Source organism: Varanus komodoensis, unplaced genomic scaffold (genome assembly GCF_004798865.1).
Source record: "Varanus komodoensis strain SLA01 unplaced genomic scaffold, ASM479886v1 scaffold44_3, whole genome shotgun sequence".
In the NCBI taxonomy this organism is placed as follows: domain Eukaryota; kingdom Metazoa; phylum Chordata; class Lepidosauria; order Squamata; family Varanidae; genus Varanus; species Varanus komodoensis.
Genome location: NW_025336010.1, coordinates 3,647,587 through 3,666,423, shown reverse-complemented (window position 1 = coordinate 3,666,423; position 18,837 = coordinate 3,647,587). Strand labels below are relative to the sequence as shown.

Below are 18,837 nucleotides of genomic sequence, written 5' to 3'. Positions count from 1 at the left end.
AGTACCACCATAGAACCTACTACCTGGGGAAGTTGTGGGCTCTTCCTCATTAGAGACATTAAAATAGAAAATGGACAGTCATCTGAACCGGGTGGTGTAAACTGGTGTCCTGCAACAACAGGGGGTTGGACTTGACGGCCTTCTTGGCCCCTTTCAACCCTACTATTCTATGATTCTATGAATGTACAAGTTGGAACACAGGACTTACCAGTGGGAAAGCCCCCAGCTCTTCTGAACTCATAGAACTCAAGTCCTTCTTGGTGATAGGGAAATTTGGAGGCAGGAAGTACCGCAAACAATTCCTATTCAAATGGAAAACCAGACCCACAAACAAAAAAAGTTAAAGTGCAAAGTACGATTTACAATTCCACAGAAAAAGCAAAGAATATACCATGAGTGCAGAATTCAATATTGTGAAAAATGCTTCCCCTCCACTTTAAATTAAAACAGTATATTTTGTACAATCATGGTTATAAAGATATGCTTCCTATATGTGTGGCCAATGTCTAATGGTGAAACTGCAGGTGGGCACATGGGCTTCAGTCCAAAAGACAAAATAAAGCATGCAAAATTGCCAGATTTCAATTAATATAGGTTGCAGAGATTTTTCAGGCAAGAAAAACCAATACTTTTCACTTTCTGCCCCCTCAAGTGGATCTTCAGCCCACTGTTGCTTTAAAAATTTTATACTAAGAACACTGATAAGCACAGTATAAAAGCAGAATCAGACACCCAATGATCCTGTTAAGTCTAAGCATCATATAAGCTGCCAGGAGACTGCAAAAAATCTTACCGGAGGACCTGGGCTAACAAGTCTACAGTCTCATGGCTGCTGCTGGAGCCAGTGGTGTCTGGCTCAGTTCGGACACATTCAGAGGTAGAGGGTTCAGCTGGAACAGTTTCCTCCTGCTGCTGCTGTGGTGGTAATGGCATATCTGGACTTTGGTATTCTGGAGAGGGAGGCTTCATCAGCCGTACATCCTCGCTGCCTCTCTCTACCCTGAAGGGAACAACAGGAATGTCACAGAAAGTATCTGCCAGTCCAAAGAGACCCTAGGAATTTAAGGTCTCAACAAGTGCTATTTGAGCAGATGCTTAGTTGCTACCAACAGTAAACACACTGACTTGGTTCACACAGCATGACCACTTATCAGTAAATAAGCCATAGTGGGCTTCTGTGTGATCCAAGTGCAGATCACTTCCCGCAGGGTGTCATCTTGTGGCCAGCAAACCACCTTGACAACTTGCTCTAGGGGCTGTTTGACCCATGATGGGTCATCCAAACCTGGGAAAATGATCTAACTGTGGGCTGCTGGAAGAGGTGAGCAACTTTTGCTAGTTTACTTCCTTAAAAAAGAATGACAAAATGTGCTCAAATGTATTCATAATGTTGTTGGACTTTCTGAGTTGTGCAAGTATATACTTACAGCTGTCATCACACAGACAGGCAGGCAGGCAGACAGGCTTTTGCCTGGTCTATTACCTTGTCAGTTATAGCTATCAACTGGTAACAGAATAAGGAGGTGAAATTGCTTATTGGATACATTATGAACAGTTAACATCTGTCAAGTGCCTAGTCTTCAACTGGAACACACTGGAAACCTCAAATAAAGCATGAAAGAGAGTACACCAAAATAGAAAAGATTTCATGACTTGGCAGTAAATGAGCAAGTCCATTTATTGCCCAGCTATTAGATACGTGCATTGTCCCCTGTCAAAAGAATTGCACATTTTACTTTAGCAAGCAAAATAAAACTTCAGAGGCTTCGGGACAGAGTGTCAGGGGTTTTTGACAGCTGTCAGGGAACCACAGAAGTACCATGAAAATGAAGTACAAAATGGAGTAGGCTTAATATCTTCCCTGTCTAGTTATCTGACAACTCAGGAAGGGGAAGGTGAAAGCAGTGTCAGTGCGATACTGAAAATCCAGTGGATTAACTTTGCTAAGAGGGAGAACTACAGTCCACTCCCATTTTGCTGCCCTTACCTACACAGTTTCTTTCCTATTTGCTGATGTGTTCCAGTTGAAAGCTAGGCACTTGGCAGCTGCTAACTTTTTACAACTTAGCCTATGTGCAGTCTTGCCTCCTTATTCTGCTATCATCTGACAACTGTAACTGACCAAGTAATAAAGCAGCAAGAATATATCTACTTTTGACAGCTATACATGTGCAGTTGTGGAACTCTGAAAGACCAACAAGAAAAAAATACAAAGATATTTGCATATGTTTGTGCCCCTGCAAAGGGCCATCAGTCACTGTCAATCACACCGAAGTGCCACTAGGCCATCAATGGAGGAGCTGTTACTGGCTGTGGCACAGAGCTCTGGAAAAAGAAGAGTGAATTTTTAAAAAAGCACAGACACATCATCTTTAATTCTGAAACAATCACTGAACAATGTGGTGACATTTTCATATTCATGCTGATCTCCACATACCTGAGTTTCTTAGCAACAGCAGTGACTGCCCCCACCCCTGCTATACAGTGGTACCTCGGCTCACGAACGCCTCAGTTCACGACCAATTTGGGTTGCGAACAGAAATTTCAGAAAATTTTTGCCTTGGGTCATGAACTCTGCATCGGGTAACGAATGTGATCCTCTTCCCTGCATAGGCACGATCACAGTCATGCTTGGTGGGGGGGGGGGGGGAGATGGCCACGATCTTTGTTGTTGTCACTTTGTTTCAAATTTTTGTGATTAAAAGAAAGGATTACAGAACAGAATAACCTTATTTACATTTAACCTTATGGGGAAATTTAACTTGGCTCACGACCAATTCGGGTCATGACCAGAGTCCTGGAACTGATTAAGTTTGTGAACCAAGGTACCACTGTACACATAAACCTACCCCAAAACAAGGAAACATCCACCGTTCATTGATTGGCATTTCTCTGCCTAATCCCAAGTCAGAGAAAGCTACTGTAGTCCCTGAGCCCTAATGCACACATGCCAAAATTACCAGCGATCTCTTGGAGTAACATCGGTCGGGACATAATCAAACTTCACTTTCCAGCGGACTGCTTGCTTGCCCACCTCAACAGCTGTAATTCGCCCTGTGAACCACTCCTTGTTCACTCTTACTTCCACATGTTGTCCTTTATCTGAGAAGAACAGAAAAGCAAATGCTGAAAGGCTTCCACCAAGCTCTGGTTTACCCAATAAACAGAACTGGAGTATCCCAGGGTTCCCAGCCTCTTTGGTTTGGCCAGCACTTTAAGAATTGTGCACATTCCCACAAAATAGCTGCCATGGTGGACATGGTCAGTCATAAAGTAATTATTATAGAGAAACTGAAAGCACCTACCAGAAAGGACGTGTCTCAAGATGTTGTAAAGGATAAAGTAAAGTTGCTTACCTGTAACCATTGTCCTTCAAATGGTCTCTGTGCATTCACACATACAGAGGGGTTCTGTATATGCATGGAGCCTATTTCAGAAGATTCCACATGAGACTGACATTGTACCTTCATGTCAGGAAAATTGGGGTGTGGGGGGGAGAACTACTGATCCCCCTAGATCACAGTATGGACCATCAGAGGGCAACACTGGAGAGGGAAAGGAAGGTGGGTGGGTACACCATATGCATGATGCACAGATGACCACTCGAAGAACAGTTACCAGTAAGCAAGTTTACTTTCTTCTTCATAGTTTCTGTACATCATGCATATGGGCAACTGGTGCGTTTTCCTCCTGGAGGTAGATAGTGTCACAGTTGGACTGTGTCCAACTACAACTTCCAGCACCGACGAGTCACGCCAATCTTGCTGTCCCAAGATCAAGGGAAAATACTACATCCTGTAGTAGTATGCCTGATGGTGTGGCTAATCTCTTAACAGACTAGACTACCTCACTACATGCTCCCATATATAGTCCAAGTTGCATGATTACTGCCCTAAGTAAATCTGTCCCCCATGCGGACATCTCCACTACATCTTCCAAAGAAAACCCGCCTGATTACCTCATGACTGTGAAATGTGGATTTAGATCCTCCAGGACATTTTGAAAGCAGCTTTGTGTCCTGCTGCCACAAATGGGCGAAGTTTAGCAGATATGCAAGAGAACACTCCTTCGATCCATCCACTGCAACCATTCAGAGGATACTTGAATTCCTGCACTCTCGCCATCAAACAGGATTTAAAACTAACTCAATTAAAGTATACTTGACTAAAATCTCTGCCTTTTGAGGCCCCATTGCAGGCTGCTTGGTCTTTTCTCATCTCCTTTCACGAGGCTTCATGAAAGGACTCAAAAATCTGAATTCTCCAATCCAACCCATTGTTCCCAGCTGGAGTCTATCTGTGGCGCTGCATGCACTGACAATACCACCCTTTGAACTGCTCACGACCGTTGACCTATGACTGGTTTCTTGACAAGTATCCTTGGTGGCCATCACCTCTGCTCATAGGGCAAGCAAACTTTGATCCTCCATATCTAAACAATCTACGAAAAGATTGTTCTCTGCACCAATCTATTACTCCTCCCTTTTGTCTTCCTTTCATATCAACCAAGACACTGTTCCCCCAGCATTCTTCCCTTTACCTTCTATGGACGTTGAAAGGGCACTCTATACACTTGATGTCCGTCGTGCATTGACCTTTTACTGGTTTTGAACTGAGCTGATTTGGAAAACCAAATGCCATTTCATAAAGTATGCGGACCTTTCCAAAGCAGAATTGGCTGGACCCCAGTTCCTTACACACTGGATTGTTGAAACAATTAAGTTAGCATACGAGCTAGCAGACTTGGACTTGCCAGATTGCCCTAGTGCTCATTCCACCAGAGCCGTCTCAACGGCAATGGCCCTCCATGCTGGACTGCCCCTGGATGCTCTCTGCAAAGAAGCAATGTGGTCAACACCTTCCACATTTGTCCACCATCATGGGCTTGATGTAAGAGTCTGACAAGACTGTTCCTTTGGTCGGGCTGTAATGACACCTCCCACCTCGTTTAAAGGTATGCTTGCTAGTCACCCGTATGTGTGATACAGAGACCGACGAAGAAAGTCAGGTTGCATACCTGTAATTTTCTTTGGATGGTTACTTGTGCATTCACATAACCCACCCACGAGCCTGACATGGTGTTGATGGATATGCATGTGTATTTCTCTCCTATTACCTACTATTTACACAGCAATAGGACACTTAGGGACATACACATAGGGCAAACAATGATCTCCAGTTGGACTGAGAAAATGGCGGGAGCCTACCACCCATTTATGTAATGGTGAGGGGGGCAGGGCTCTTGCCAAAAATTCTGGGCTTAGCTAGAGGAATCTTCCCTAATGTGGCACTGCACAGGTGCAGCACCCATGTGTGACTGCAAAGATGACCACTCGAAGAATGACAATTACAGCTATGCAACCTGCCTTTTCTTCAGCAGAGGCTAGAAGAAGAGGAGAGCAAGAACTTATATGAGGTAAGTAGAGAGCTATGGAGAGCAGTGGAGGAACTTCCTGCTGTACCCATGGTAATGATCAAAGAACTGAGGGTTGAGTGGGAAGCCCTCCCTTGTACTTGGGTGGGGCCAGGGGATGGGCTCCTCCTGAGTAAATCTTAGCAATGGAATCTTCCTGAACAGACTCCACACATGCATAAACCCTGTATGTGTGAGGCACAGAACCCACATAGAACTTTATAATGAAGTGCAACGCATTTCTGCCCTGATATTCAGAGTTAACTTTTAAACTGTCTCCAAAGAACACTGAAAGGAATGGCAATTACTGAGAAAATTTATCTGAGGTCAATTTTAAAGCAACCCCTGAAAAAATTCCCTAAATATCAAAGCCAAAACATACTGGGTTTAAGTATCTTTTCCAGTTTCTTGCAATGTGTTCTCTTTGTGAAATCAGTCACAAACCTATCATTTCCCAGAAAGCAACTAGCGAAACTAAACAAAATTACAACTTGCCCAAAAATCTATGGGAAAGGTAGAGATGGGGTCCAAACTTGAAAATGTAAAACCACTCTCTTTTGAATCAAAACGAACATGATGCTGGTGGGCAGCACTGTGCCAGACTCCAAGTAATACTATTAATTTTAAAAAATACTTAAATCAGGACAGGTATCCTGGCTGGTATCCAAAAAGGTGCTTGTGGGTATGTGCCCATGGCACTATGTTGGAGATCCCAGTGGTAAGGTCTACTAAGCATTCATGTCAATATGCCTTTAAAATGTGACAACAGTCAGTCATAAACTTGAGACTAGAGTAACATTGTTTCAATGTATTACTGAACTTCAATCATGCCCTTCTTGTGTTTCTTCCAGACCTGGAATTCATGCACATCAGGTTGCTTAATATGCTATTGTACTAGACTGAGATATAGTTTCAGTTTCATTCTCTTCCATCTAATGTTGATGGGGGAGTCATAATGCAGTTGCACCTGCATTTACAGAACTTAGGGGGTTCTGTTTTAATCTTGACATCATCTGCATAGATGAAAAACAGCATGTCCAAGTCTGTTGTCAGTATGATGTCCAAATGTATGCACCGTTTTGCTCTTCCCTGAAAATCAAGCAGGGTATAGAGTCCAAAATACTTACTTACCTTTCTGTGCTCTTTTCAATTCTGCCAATTCTTCTTCCCCTGCACTATCTGTGAGCTGAAACCAAAGAGAAAGCAAGAATCTTCACTGAGCATTTTATTAAATAAAAGCCTGGAGCCTGCTAAAAATATAATTCAAAAGTAACTTGTGGACATTTTCATTTGCATTAATTGTGGGGGGCCAGGAAGAATTTAAAAGGGTAGTTTGGTAGCAAAGTATTATTTGTAAACATGAAATATGTTAGAACCAGAGAAATTTGCCATCAATAGCAAAAGACCATTGCTGCAAACCTACCTTCCCATTTTATATTAATATATGCTTTCCCTGTAGTAAACACACGTCATGTAACATGATGGTAAAGGTACAGGTAAAGGTTTCCCCTTGACATTAAGTCCAGTCATGCCTGACTCGTGGGGGCTCGTGCTCATCTCCGTTTCCTGGCCGAGGGAGCCAGCGTTCGTCCGCAGACAGTCTCCGTGGTCATGCGGCCGGCATGACTAAACACCGAAGTGCACAGAACGCTGTTACCTGCCCACCGAAGTGGTACCTTTTTATCTACTTGCATTTGCATGCTTTCAAACTGCAAGGTTGGCAGGAGCTGGGACAGAGCAACAGGAACTCACTCTGTTGTGCAGATTCGAACCGGCGACCTTTCGATCAACCACCCCAGCAGCACAGTGGTTTAAACCACTGCGTCACTTGCAGTCCCAACATGATGGAGGGTGGTATAAATCTGATATTCCCTAACAGTGAAGACACATACATTTGGAACATGGAATGTCAGAAGTATGAATCAAGGCAACCTGGAAACCATGAAGCAAGAAATGAAATGGCTAAACTTTACAGTACTTGGTGCAAGCAAACTAAAGTGGACTGGAATGGGACATTTTCAATGAGAGAAACACAAAGCATTTTACTCTGGAAAAGAAAAATTCAGAAGAAATACAGTAGCTTTAATACTGAGGGGCAAGATGTAGCACAGGCAATAAGGAAATATAGTGGTACCTCGGCTCACAAATGCCTCAGTTCGCGACCAAATCGGGTCGTGAACAGAAATATTTTGCCTCAGGTCGCAAACACCACATTGGGTGATGATTGTGATTGCGCCCGTCTTCCCTGCACAAGCACAACTGCAACTGTGTTTGTGGGGGGGGGGGGCGAAATGACCACAATTGTGCTTGGGGGGAGGGGTGATGGCTGTGGTTGCACTCGTGCAGGGAACATGGGCGCAATCGCAGTCATGCGGCCGGGGGTGGGGTGGGGGAGAGGAGATATGGCCGCGATCATGCTTGGGGGATGGAAGGTGGTCACAATCGTGTCTGTCTTCCCTGCCCGAGCGTGACTGCGACTGTCCATGGCCGTGATCACAGTCACACTCATGCAGGGAAGACAGGCACGATCGGGTTGTGCTCGGAGTGGGGGGGGGGAGGGGGAGATGGCTGCGAACTTTGTTGTTCTTTGTCACTTTGCTTCAAATTTTTGTGCTTAAAAAAAGTAGTGACAGAACAGATTAACCTTATTTACATTGAACCTTATGGAGAAATTTGACTTGGCTCACAACCAATTTGGGTTGCGACCAGAGTCAGGGAATGGATTACGTTCATGAGGCAAGGTACCACTGTACAGTGCAAATTTGGACTAAACAATATGAAATGGAATGAGTGGAAAACCTATCAACATAACCATCATCCAAGTCTACAGTTCAACAACAGATATTGAAGAAGGAACTGAAAACTTTTATGAAGGTGTTACAGAAGAAACTAGGAAGATGATCCTAGGTGGCTGGAATGCAAAAGTAAGAAACAAAGCAGAATCAAATGCTGTAGGAGAATTTGTCCTAGTGATAAAAAATGAAGCTGCAGAATGACTCATAGAATTCTGTGACACCAACAATCTGTTTATCACAAATACATACTCCAATGTCTATATATATGCGTATCACCAGATGGTCAATACAGAAATTATGTAGATTGGGTAGTTGAAAGCAGGAGATAAAGTCTGCATAAGGAACAAATGTTCATTACTCAACTTAATTGATTGTGAGCCAGAACAACTCTGGACTGAAACTAGAGACATTATTAGCGAAGAAAGAAAAGGCCTTACACTCACACTTGCTGAGGCACAGGTAAGAAGCAAAAGCAAACAGTGATAGAAATAGGGTCAGAATCCTGAATGTAACTTTTCAGCACCTATCATGTAGAGACAAGAATAACTATTACAATGACCATTATGAAGAAACAGAAAAGAGCAACAAAAGAGGAAAAATGAGAGACCTCTTCCTGAAGATCCAGGAAATCAAAGAGAAATTCAAATCTAGAGTAGGAATGCTGAAAGACAAAAAAGGGAACATACTATTCAACAATAAAGAGAAGTTGGAAAGAATATACTAAAGACCTATATAGAAGAGGTGAAAGGATGACAGACTTCAACATGGAAACTTATGAGGAAGAGCCTGCAATATTACAAAGTAAAGTGAAAGCTGCTTTGAAAGTGCTTACAAGGAAAAAAGCACCTGGAGTAGGCTGGATTCCAACAGAACTATTTCAAGCTGAAGAGAATGAATCAGTTCAATTCCTAACAAGAATATGCCAACAAATATGGAAAACAAAACATGGCCCAAAGCCTGGAAATGTTCAAGATACATTCCAATCTTCAAGAAAGGAGATGCAAAAGAATGCAGCAACCATTGAGACACTGCTCTAATTTCCCACGCAAGTAAAGTGATGCTCATTGAAGAATATTACCATATGTATATAAGCAGGTTGCTTACCTGTAACTGTCATTCTTCTAGTGGCCATCTGTGTGCATTCACACATATGGGTGCTGCACCTGCACAGTGCCTGTAACCGGGAAGATTCAAAAGCTTAATGGTTTTGGTGGGAACTACGCACCTCTCCCCACCATAGTATAAGAAGGTGGAGTGCCCGCCATTTTCCCAGTCTACTGAAGATTGACCGTTCGCCCCCAAGTGGAGGCTGTAAGCATTACGCATTCATATCATAATCAAATGTGCTCTCAAAGGGGCACATGAGGGAAGTATGAAAAATACATACAATCACCTAGTCAAACTGGTTCAATAAACCCAGTCACCAACAGTTAGTGGGGCTGGCAGGTGGGTTCTGTGAATGTACAGGCGGCCACTCGAAGAACGACAGTTACAGGTAAGCAACCTGCCTTTCTTTGTCATGGCCTCTGTGCATCACACATATGGGTGATTAGTAAGCTTATCACATCCAGAGGTGGGACAGTGTCATCATTGAAGAACTGAAGAGAGGACTGTGCGACCAAAGAAGCAGTCCTGTCTGGCATGAACGTCTAGGCGATAATGCTTGGCAAACATGCAAAGGGTAGTCCAGGTGGCGCCTTGCAAATGTCATGCAGCGGAATGCCAGCGGAGAAGGCAGAAGAGGCTGCAACAGCTCTTGTGGCCTCTGGGCATAACAGGCAACTTTAACTTGAAGAGCTGATAAGTGAGCTCAATGGTTTGGATGATCCATTTAGAGAGCCTTTGAGACCTGATCGGGGAGCCCTTGTCATGTTCAGAATATTTGATAAAGAGATGTTTTGTGTTCCGAAAAGACTCAGTCCAGGATTGATAAAAGGCTAAGCAGCAAAGAATGTTGAGAGAGTGTAATGAGTGCTCTACTGGAGTCAAAGGTGTAGAGAAAAAAGCTGGTAACATAATGTCCTGATTAATATGGAATGGTGAAACAACCTTTTGGAGGAAAGCTGGGTCGATGCAGAGAACAACCTTCTCCTTGTGGAAGTTGAGATAAGGAGGATCAATATGGAGAGCACAAAGTTCACTAGCTCTCCTAGCTGATGTGATGGCTACGAGGAAAGCCGTTTTCTAAGACAGTAGACACAAGTCAGTACGTTTGAAGGGAAGTTTAGTGAGCGCTTGTAGAATGATGGAAAGGCTCCATGTCAGAATGACTAATCAAACTGGTGGCTGGAGATGCTGTAATCCTCTCAAGAACCGCCGCATAAGGACATTGGAGAACCCTCAACCAGGCCACGATAATGCAAAATAGCTGCAATGTAAACTTAAATCAAAGAAGGATTCAGTCCAGTCTGGTGTAGAAACAGTAGAAATTGGAGAATATTCTCAATGGAAGCCAATTGAGAGACAAAATGATTGGTATCAGCAAATGAAGTAAAATGCTTCCATTTAGCCGCATAAGAATGGCGAGTAGCAGGTCTTAGTGCAGACTGAAGAATGAATTGTATGTCTGGATGTAGAGTGCTTGGATTCAATGAAGAGTCATTTTATGCTACCGGAGATGAAGGTACGGCCATGGTAGGGAGCTGCCAGGTTGGTGTTAAATCCAACAAGGCTGTCGGTATCGATGAAGTAGTAGGGCTCATTGGATTAGCCAGGTCGTCAGATTCAACGAATGAAGGTCTGGATGCTGAACTGCTCCATCTTGAGTTAAATGATGTAGAAGCCGCTGAAAGATGTTGTTGGAGGGGCTAAGGATGGTGGGGAACCACTACTGACGAGACCACCAAGGAGTGACAAGGATCCCTCAAGCATCGTCCTGACTGATTTTGGCTAAAGTCCTCATAACTACCGGTATTGGGGGAAATGTGAAGAAAAATCTGTCTGTCCATGGAACCATGAGAGCGTCCCCAACTGAGTTCGGACGGATGCCTGCTCGGGAGCAACACGTCTTGCAGATCGAATTGGTGGGTGTGGCAAAAAGGTCTATGTCCGGAGGGCCCCATAGTTGAAAAAGGTGATGACAGACTTGGCGATCCAACTCCCATTCATGAGTTGTCAACATCCATCTGCTGAGAGCATCTGCTTCCTTGTTTTCGGTACCGGCAAGGTGAATGGCAAGAGGAGTAATTCCTCTTGGGATGCACCAGTCAAGTATATCTACGGTAAGAGATGAAAGGCTCGAGGCACAGCGAACGGTGGTCACAAGAAGACTGGGGAAATGGCAGGCACTCCGCCTTCTTATACTATGAGGGGGGAGGGGTGTGGTGTTCTTGCCAAAACCGTTAAGCTTTTGAATCTTCCCGGCTACAGGCACTGCACAGGGGCAGCACCCATATGTGTGATGGACAGAGGCCATGACAAAAAAGTAAGAGAGATGTATGATATTCAATCTGGATTCCAAAAAGGAAGAGGCACTAGAGACCATATTGCAAGTATTGCGCACCAAGAATACCAGTTTATGTTTCGATTTTATGGATCAGAAGCTATGGATAGTTCTGAAAGAAATGAGGTGGGGGGGTTGCCTCAGCACTTGATTGTCTAGATGTGTAACTTACAGTGTGGACAAGAAACTCCTGTGAGGATATAATATGGAGAAACAGAATGTTTTCCTATAGATAAAGGGGCCACAATAAGGGTGTTTTCTAGTTCCCTATTTAACTCATACACATAAAATATCATGAAAGCTGGATTAGGATCAGAGCAAGGAATGAAAATTGGTGGAGAAAGCAAATCATCTAAGTTAGGCAGATGATACAATCTTACTGGCAGAATGCAGCAATGACTTGACGCAACTCCTGATGAAAGTAAAAGAGGAAAGTGCAAAAACAGGACTGCGGCTGAACATCAAGAAAACTAAAATAATGACCACAGTAGAATTACAGTATCTTACTGGTAACAATGAAGAAATTGTGAAAGATTTTGTATACCTTGGTTCAGTCATCAACTCAAAGGGAGACTGCAGCTAAGAAATCAGAAGACTGACACTTGGAAGGGCAGCAAAGAAGGAACTAGAAGAGATCATTAAATATGAGGCCATTTCACTGGAAATCAAAGTCAAGATCATACCCACTATTGTACACCCAATCACTGTGTACAACAGTGAAGAACAGGGAAGAAAGCTGGCAGGAGGAAAACTGATGTGTTTGAAACATGGTGCTAGAGAAGTTTGTGAATACCCTGGACTGACAGAAACCTAAAGAAGTGGTCCTAAATCAAATCAAAACTTTCCCTGGAAGCAAAAATGACAAAACTGAGGCTGTCATACTTGGGACATATCACAAGAATGCAAGACCCTATGGAGAAGATAATCATGCTAGGGAAAGTTGAAGGCAGAAGGGAAATACCAAATATGAGATAGGTTAACCCCATAAAGGAGGTCACAGCCTTGAACTTAGAACAACTATGCAGGGACACTATGGTGAGACATTTTGGAGGGCTTTCATTCATAGGATCAGCGTAAGTTGGAGATGACTTGAAAAACAAGAGTGAGGTAGAGTGGAATCCTATCTGATAGCCTCTGAGGCTGAGGGACAGGGCTGTGGCATTCAACTTTACCATGTGCCAGGTTTGAACAAGTGTGGAAAGCTGCAACCGTGCTGAGGGCAGGCAGCATAAGACACAGGATCCACAATACAGGAGCTAAAGTCACTGCTCAGCCTATTCCTGGATATTTTTAACCTGGATGATAGGAAGGAACAGTTTGTGTTCTAGAAGCATGGCTGTCAAGAAAAGAAAAAGAAAGGCGAGTTTTTTAAAAAATAAAAGAACTAAGAAAGAGAAGAATCAATAAGAGCAAGCAATCTTTTATTTTAAAAGATACAGGAAAAAGTGGGCAGGAAAGGAAACAGGCAAATAGGTACATATAATCTGTATCACCCCTCATATGATCTCTATTTTCCTGAGCAGTGAAAATGCACCCTTTAGTTCAGGGGTCCTCAAAACTATGGCCCGTGGGACAGATACAGCCCGCCAAGGTCATTTACCCAGCCCGCCTCAGAGCTTACGGACTCGTTCAGAGAAAATGATCTCCAAATGAGTCTGAAAGTCCTGAGCCGGTGCAGGCGTACTCTGAAACTCTTTCAGTTTTGGAGACAAGCAGAGAGCTGGCACACATCCCAAATTGTGACAGCTCCCTTCAACTGTGCATGCGCCAGCTCTCTCTGCTAGCTCTGGTTATATGCGCTCCCCAGAGAGGTCTGCCTGGCGCTGTCATTATTTGTTTTTTGGCGCCAGGCTAAGACCTTTTTATTTAAGAAATATTTTAATAACGTTTAATATCTATAGGTTTTAATTGTGCAGCCCAGGTGTTTCCGGATTTTAATTGTATTTTGCACTATGTTTGTTTATTTATGTGAGCCGTCCCGAGGCTATAAGCGATGGGACGGCATACAAAAACTCTAAACAAACAAACAAACAAACAAACAAACAGCTAGCTAGCTCCTGCTGCTGTGCTTGTCTTGCCACTGTGAATTGTGCATGCGCTGGCTCTTACCCCTATTGCACACATGCATTGGCTCTGAATACAGAAGAAAGGAGCTAGAATACAGAAGAGAGCAGCGAATATGGAACCAGACATTGACAACCTCATTAGCCAAAAGCAGGCCCATATTTCCCATTGAAATACTAATAAGTTTATGTTGATTAAAATGGTTCTTCATTTTAAATACTGTATTGTTTTTTCCTGTTGTTTTCCACTACAAATAAGATACGTGCAGTGTGCATAGGAATTCATTCATATTTTTTTTTCAAACTATAGTCCAGCCCCCACAACAGTCTGAGGAGCAGTGAACTGGCCCCCCGTTTAAAAAGTTTGAGGACCCTTGCTTCAGTTCAACTGGTGAATAAATCCAGTGGATATAGCCACTTATTTTGGATCTGATCACTGTAATTGTATGTCCAGCTGTTTTCTCCCCAATGTTAGTACCTATACTTTGACACAAACTCCAGGAAGAATGGCACAGTGTGAAATAACATTAATGCTAACTTCCAACAATTCTGAATAGCAAACCAGACTTGAAAAACTGCACACTCACTTCCACCACCACCTCACTGGAATCTTTCTTCTCATCCTTTACTGTCATGGGTTTGCTCTGTTTTCTTTTCTCTTTTCTTAGCTCACTCTCCTCCTCCAATTCACCCTCTATTGTGCTAATGCTTCTCTTCCGGGAACTGGAAGCCTACAGAGACAACATCAACAACAAAAGAATATTACTCAATTATCACTGTGAACCCCTTTTCATTTCCAAAAGGCAGGTGTACAAAAGTATCAGAACACAGCAGCTACTTGTAAGAGAAAGAAAGGCAGGAATAGTTGCTTACCTGTGTTTGTTGGTCTTTGAGTGGTCACCTGTGTATTCACACATATGGGCTCTGTACCTGTGCAGGGCCTGTTGTTGGGAAGATTTCCTAGGTAGACTCATTTTGGTGGGAGCCCCTCCCTTTCTGCTCCTTCGTATATCTAGGAGGAGTTCCTGTTTTTTTCCTCAGTTTCACGGAGATTGTGGCCTTAAAAGCAAGGGGTGAATAGAACCCAAGGTAATGGGCTCAAGAAGGTGGGTTGTGTGAATGCACAGATGACCTGTACTCAAAGAATGACTGTTGCAGGTAACCAATCTGCCTTTCTTCTTTGTGGTCTCTGTGCATTACACATATGAGCAACTAGCATGTTTACTCAAGGGATTACACCAGAGGAATTAGACTGGAGGATGAGGGAGAGGACTGCTATGCTGAAGGAACAACTAGCCCTTGTATGAACACCTAGCCTGTAGTGTTAGTCAAATGTCAAGGGCGTGGAACCACAAGGTAGCTCTGCAGAGTCTTGCAGGAGGATCCTTGTGAGGAGGGCTGTAGACAAAGTTAATGCTTGTGTGAAGTGGGGTGAGGGGTTGGCTGTGAGTTGAAGGCCAGCTATTTTGTATGCCTGAGAGAAGATACTTGTGACCCAATTCATCAACCTCTGAGTGGAGAGTGTGTTCCCTTTATTTATGTGTTGGAAGTCGCCCCGAGGCTTGTGCGAATGGGGCGGCATACAAGAATTCCAAATAAATAAATATCAACGTCCTGTAGATGTTAGCCATCCACAAGGCCCTGATTCCCTCCACGCTCTCCCTGCACAGTCAGCATGTCCAGATAGCCATGGACAACACAACCATTATATTTTAAATCAACAAGCAAGACAACACCTGGTTCATCCCACTGACAAAACTGGTCCTCAGAATTTGGGATTGGTGTATTATCAGGGACATAACAGTCATGGTCACACACTATACAGATGGGGAGTGGTGCACCCAAGACCACTTCTTATGCTTAACTTTCTCCACCTTGGCCATCTTTTTGACATTCCTGGCCTGATGGGCCTCAGCCAAACATCCTGGGGTAGACAGAATGGATAGCGTGACTGCAGGAGCCCCTGCCAGTACAGATGGTGGGTGTGGTAATCCTGTTGTCTGCGAGGTAGACAGGTGATACTGTTGCACACCAAGTCAGTAGCATGAAGGGTGCAATACCAAAGTTAAGCTTGTCACCTGCCCATTTGGTTCTTTTGGGCCTGTTTAGTGAAGGCCTGGCAATGAGGACAGGTCTCCACAAGGTGCCCTCTCCCAAGCAGAAGAGGTGAAAATAATGCCTATTGGTTGGGGGCAAACAGCTTCTGCACTTGACACACTTCTGAAATAGTGCCTTGAGTACTATCAGGAAAGAAGGAGAAAGGAAACAAATGCACTTGGTAGGAGAGACCAACAATAGAAGGGCTTCTTGTGTAGAATTTCTTTTGGAATAAGGGTAGCCTAGGAAAAAATAGGGAGTAACACAGTAGAAAGAGTAAAAACAGAGCAAAGGGCTAGAATACTGGAGAATACAAGTCAGAAAAACAATAGTGAATGAGGAAGAAATCCCGGGGCACCCACAACGGCAGTTGGAAGAGAACCAAGGAAGAAGAGACTCAGATACACCAAGAGGTGGGAGGGGAAGGGCTCCCATCAAATGAGGCTAGCTAGGAAATCTTCCTGACAACAGGCTCTGTGCAGGTGCAGAGCTCAAATGTGTGATGCAGGGACCACAAGGAAGAACCAGGAAAATCCAGATGATTTTTTAAAATGTCCACATTAAATACTGTATTTCTGAAATATCACTGTGTACAGAGTGACTGACACAGTGTACTGCGTTTAACTCCTTGCTAGCACCATGTCTACTATTTGGCACTGCTGCTTTATTTCAATCCCTGCACATAGCAGTGGCTTCTTGTAGGCCTCTGGGGGAACTTAAGCCTTATTGCTCCTGTTGTGAACCAACTAAAATAGCTCAGCACAAATAACCTATTTTGTTGTGATGATTAAACCCCCTAGCCCACCATACACAAATACACACAAGACAGAAGTAGTAGTGACAGAGTTCGACATCACACTCAACAGGAGGCTACTGCTATGAAAATTTCTCCACTTCTTCTTTATAATGATCAAGTGTATTCTATAATCTCTTTGTAGTGGCACCATGATTATGAGCTTTTTCCCATTCCCACCAGTGGAGGGAATACATAAAGCAGTGGTGGAGAAATGCATGATATGAGTATAGAATATACTATAATTTTCCTAGAATATTATAGTGCCTAAATATTTTTGGCAGCAGCAATTTAGTGTATCATAGCATCTACTTTTCTGCCTACTAGCACAACTACTGGATTCACTGGGTATGCTCTCTTTTGTGTTTCTCTAAAAAGTTATTTTCACTGTATATAAACAGAACACATATCCAGAAGAAAGTTCCTGAGACTTGTTTAAGCATGAAGTAGAAACGTAGAAACAGAGCGAGTCAGAAGGGCCCTCCCGGGCCATCTAGTCTAACCACCGGCTCTAGACAGCTCCTCTCTCGACATGCCCACCATGTGCATGTCTAGCCTATCCTTGCACCGATGAGGCCTCAACCACCTTCCGTGGAAGCTCATTCCAAGTAGTGACTATTCACAGTAAAAGTAGAAAAACTTCTCCCCTTGTTCATTTAGAAACTGGAATCTTACCTGCATAGGCTTCATGACTGGGGATTTCTTTGTTGGCAGTAGCACTTTCAAGTGTTTTGAGCTAGGGGATGGATGAGGGCTCTTGTAGTTTTGAAGAGGCACTGGAGGTGTCCTTGCACTTCCTTGAGGTCTTACTACAGGGGCTGTAGACCTTCCAGGATCCATGTGATGATGCTGTATCCTGGAAAGGCTTGATTCTTCCCTGGATATTATACTCTGTGGCCTGGAAGAGCTGATGGCTGGTCGAGGTGGAGCCCCCTTCCGCTGTTGGGTGAGGGGCCTGGAAGGAGGAGGCGGGACTGGGGGCCTACTGGGAGCATTCTTAATCACATCTGGCAGAGGGGGAGACCGTGGCCGCTGCGGCCTGCTCAGCAAATCTGAGTTCTGCAAGGAGGAGAATGATGGAGTTAGCTCAGATCACTGAAACAGAGAACAGGTCTGCAAGTTGGCTGTAGACTCTACAGTGTAGAGGGATGGCGCTTACCTCTTGCACACGACGTGTGGAGACCTCCAAGGGCAGTTTCTTCAGGTCAGCTTGGGAACGTACTGGAGTGGTTTTCTGGAGACAGAACAATTGGAAAATGGTCAACATTATGAAGAACACCCATTATTCACCTAAAACCAAACCTCTTCACACACTCTGGCTGATTCAGCAAAACCCAGCTTAATGAAATCAAATTAAGAGGCTGGTTCATACATGCGAATCTGTTGACTGGTATCTGAATAAATACTTTGAAAAGCACTGCACTTGGGAGTGATATGACAATTCTATCTGTGAGGGCTTGTTCATAGAAGTCAAATACTTGCAGTTGTATAAGGCTGAGCCAGATGTTTCCCAAAGAGAACTTTCAGTTTGACTTTCAGGGCTATGGCTGGGAAACCCTGGCAAATATGGGGAAGGGGAGGGGTTAAATTGGAGAGGGGAACTCAACTATGTTGCCATGGCTGTTATTTCCCCGCCTTTTACAGAAGCCCGTAACAGAAAGACTCTATCTCATCACATAGCTTTGCTCCTGGGGGCATAGTCTAGGAAATAAGATTGGCAGTCATTGGTTGATGGAGACTGGTTCTGGGTGATAGGAACAACTGAATTTAGAGTGATGTAGCCATCCTAATGGATACTGATAAGAGGGTGCCTTTGTATAGACAACTAAGCAGACAACGCTAATTGTTTATATATCTAATTTCACAACATTTATAAGCTGCTTCATATTCAACATGGAAACTCTCCAATGGTGAACAGCACGTTAAAAACATAATCCATAGAACTGTGACTGGTCAGTTCAGGCAAGTTTAGAAATACAAATACTTCCAAGAAGCACAGAAAGCATAGCAATGTTGGTACCTGCCAGTCCATTCAGGCTGTAGGTCCATGTGGAACCACCAGTAACATGCCATCCAATAACCTTAGTGACTGAACAGGATGAAAACACATACCCAGTGCTCACACAGAAAAGGAATTATGTGCTGAAAGCGAACAGCTCTCTGCCCTCTGCACTAGCTCCAGCTCTTGAACCAGTCTTAACAGCAGCCACACACAGAACATCTTGCAGTTAACCA

General features: G+C 43.7%; 1 protein-coding gene across 2 annotated transcripts in view; it reads right to left on the bottom strand.

Annotated features, from left to right (window-relative positions):
- MORC2 (MORC family CW-type zinc finger 2) overlaps nucleotides 1-18,837 on the bottom strand; it is a 129,211-nt gene that overhangs the window by 4,607 nt on the left and 105,767 nt on the right. For both annotated transcript variants that reach the window (XM_044444247.1, XM_044444248.1), the window contains 7 exons: nucleotides 17,762-17,836; nucleotides 17,278-17,661; nucleotides 14,300-14,443; nucleotides 6,544-6,598; nucleotides 2,961-3,102; nucleotides 794-1,000; nucleotides 209-302 (listed from right to left, as the gene is read on the bottom strand). In XM_044444247.1, the coding sequence (XP_044300182.1) occupies nucleotides 209-302; nucleotides 794-1,000; nucleotides 2,961-3,102; nucleotides 6,544-6,598; nucleotides 14,300-14,443; nucleotides 17,278-17,661; nucleotides 17,762-17,836 (1,101 nt within the window). The remainder of the gene's footprint in view (nucleotides 1-208; nucleotides 303-793; nucleotides 1,001-2,960; nucleotides 3,103-6,543; nucleotides 6,599-14,299; nucleotides 14,444-17,277; nucleotides 17,662-17,761; nucleotides 17,837-18,837) is intronic.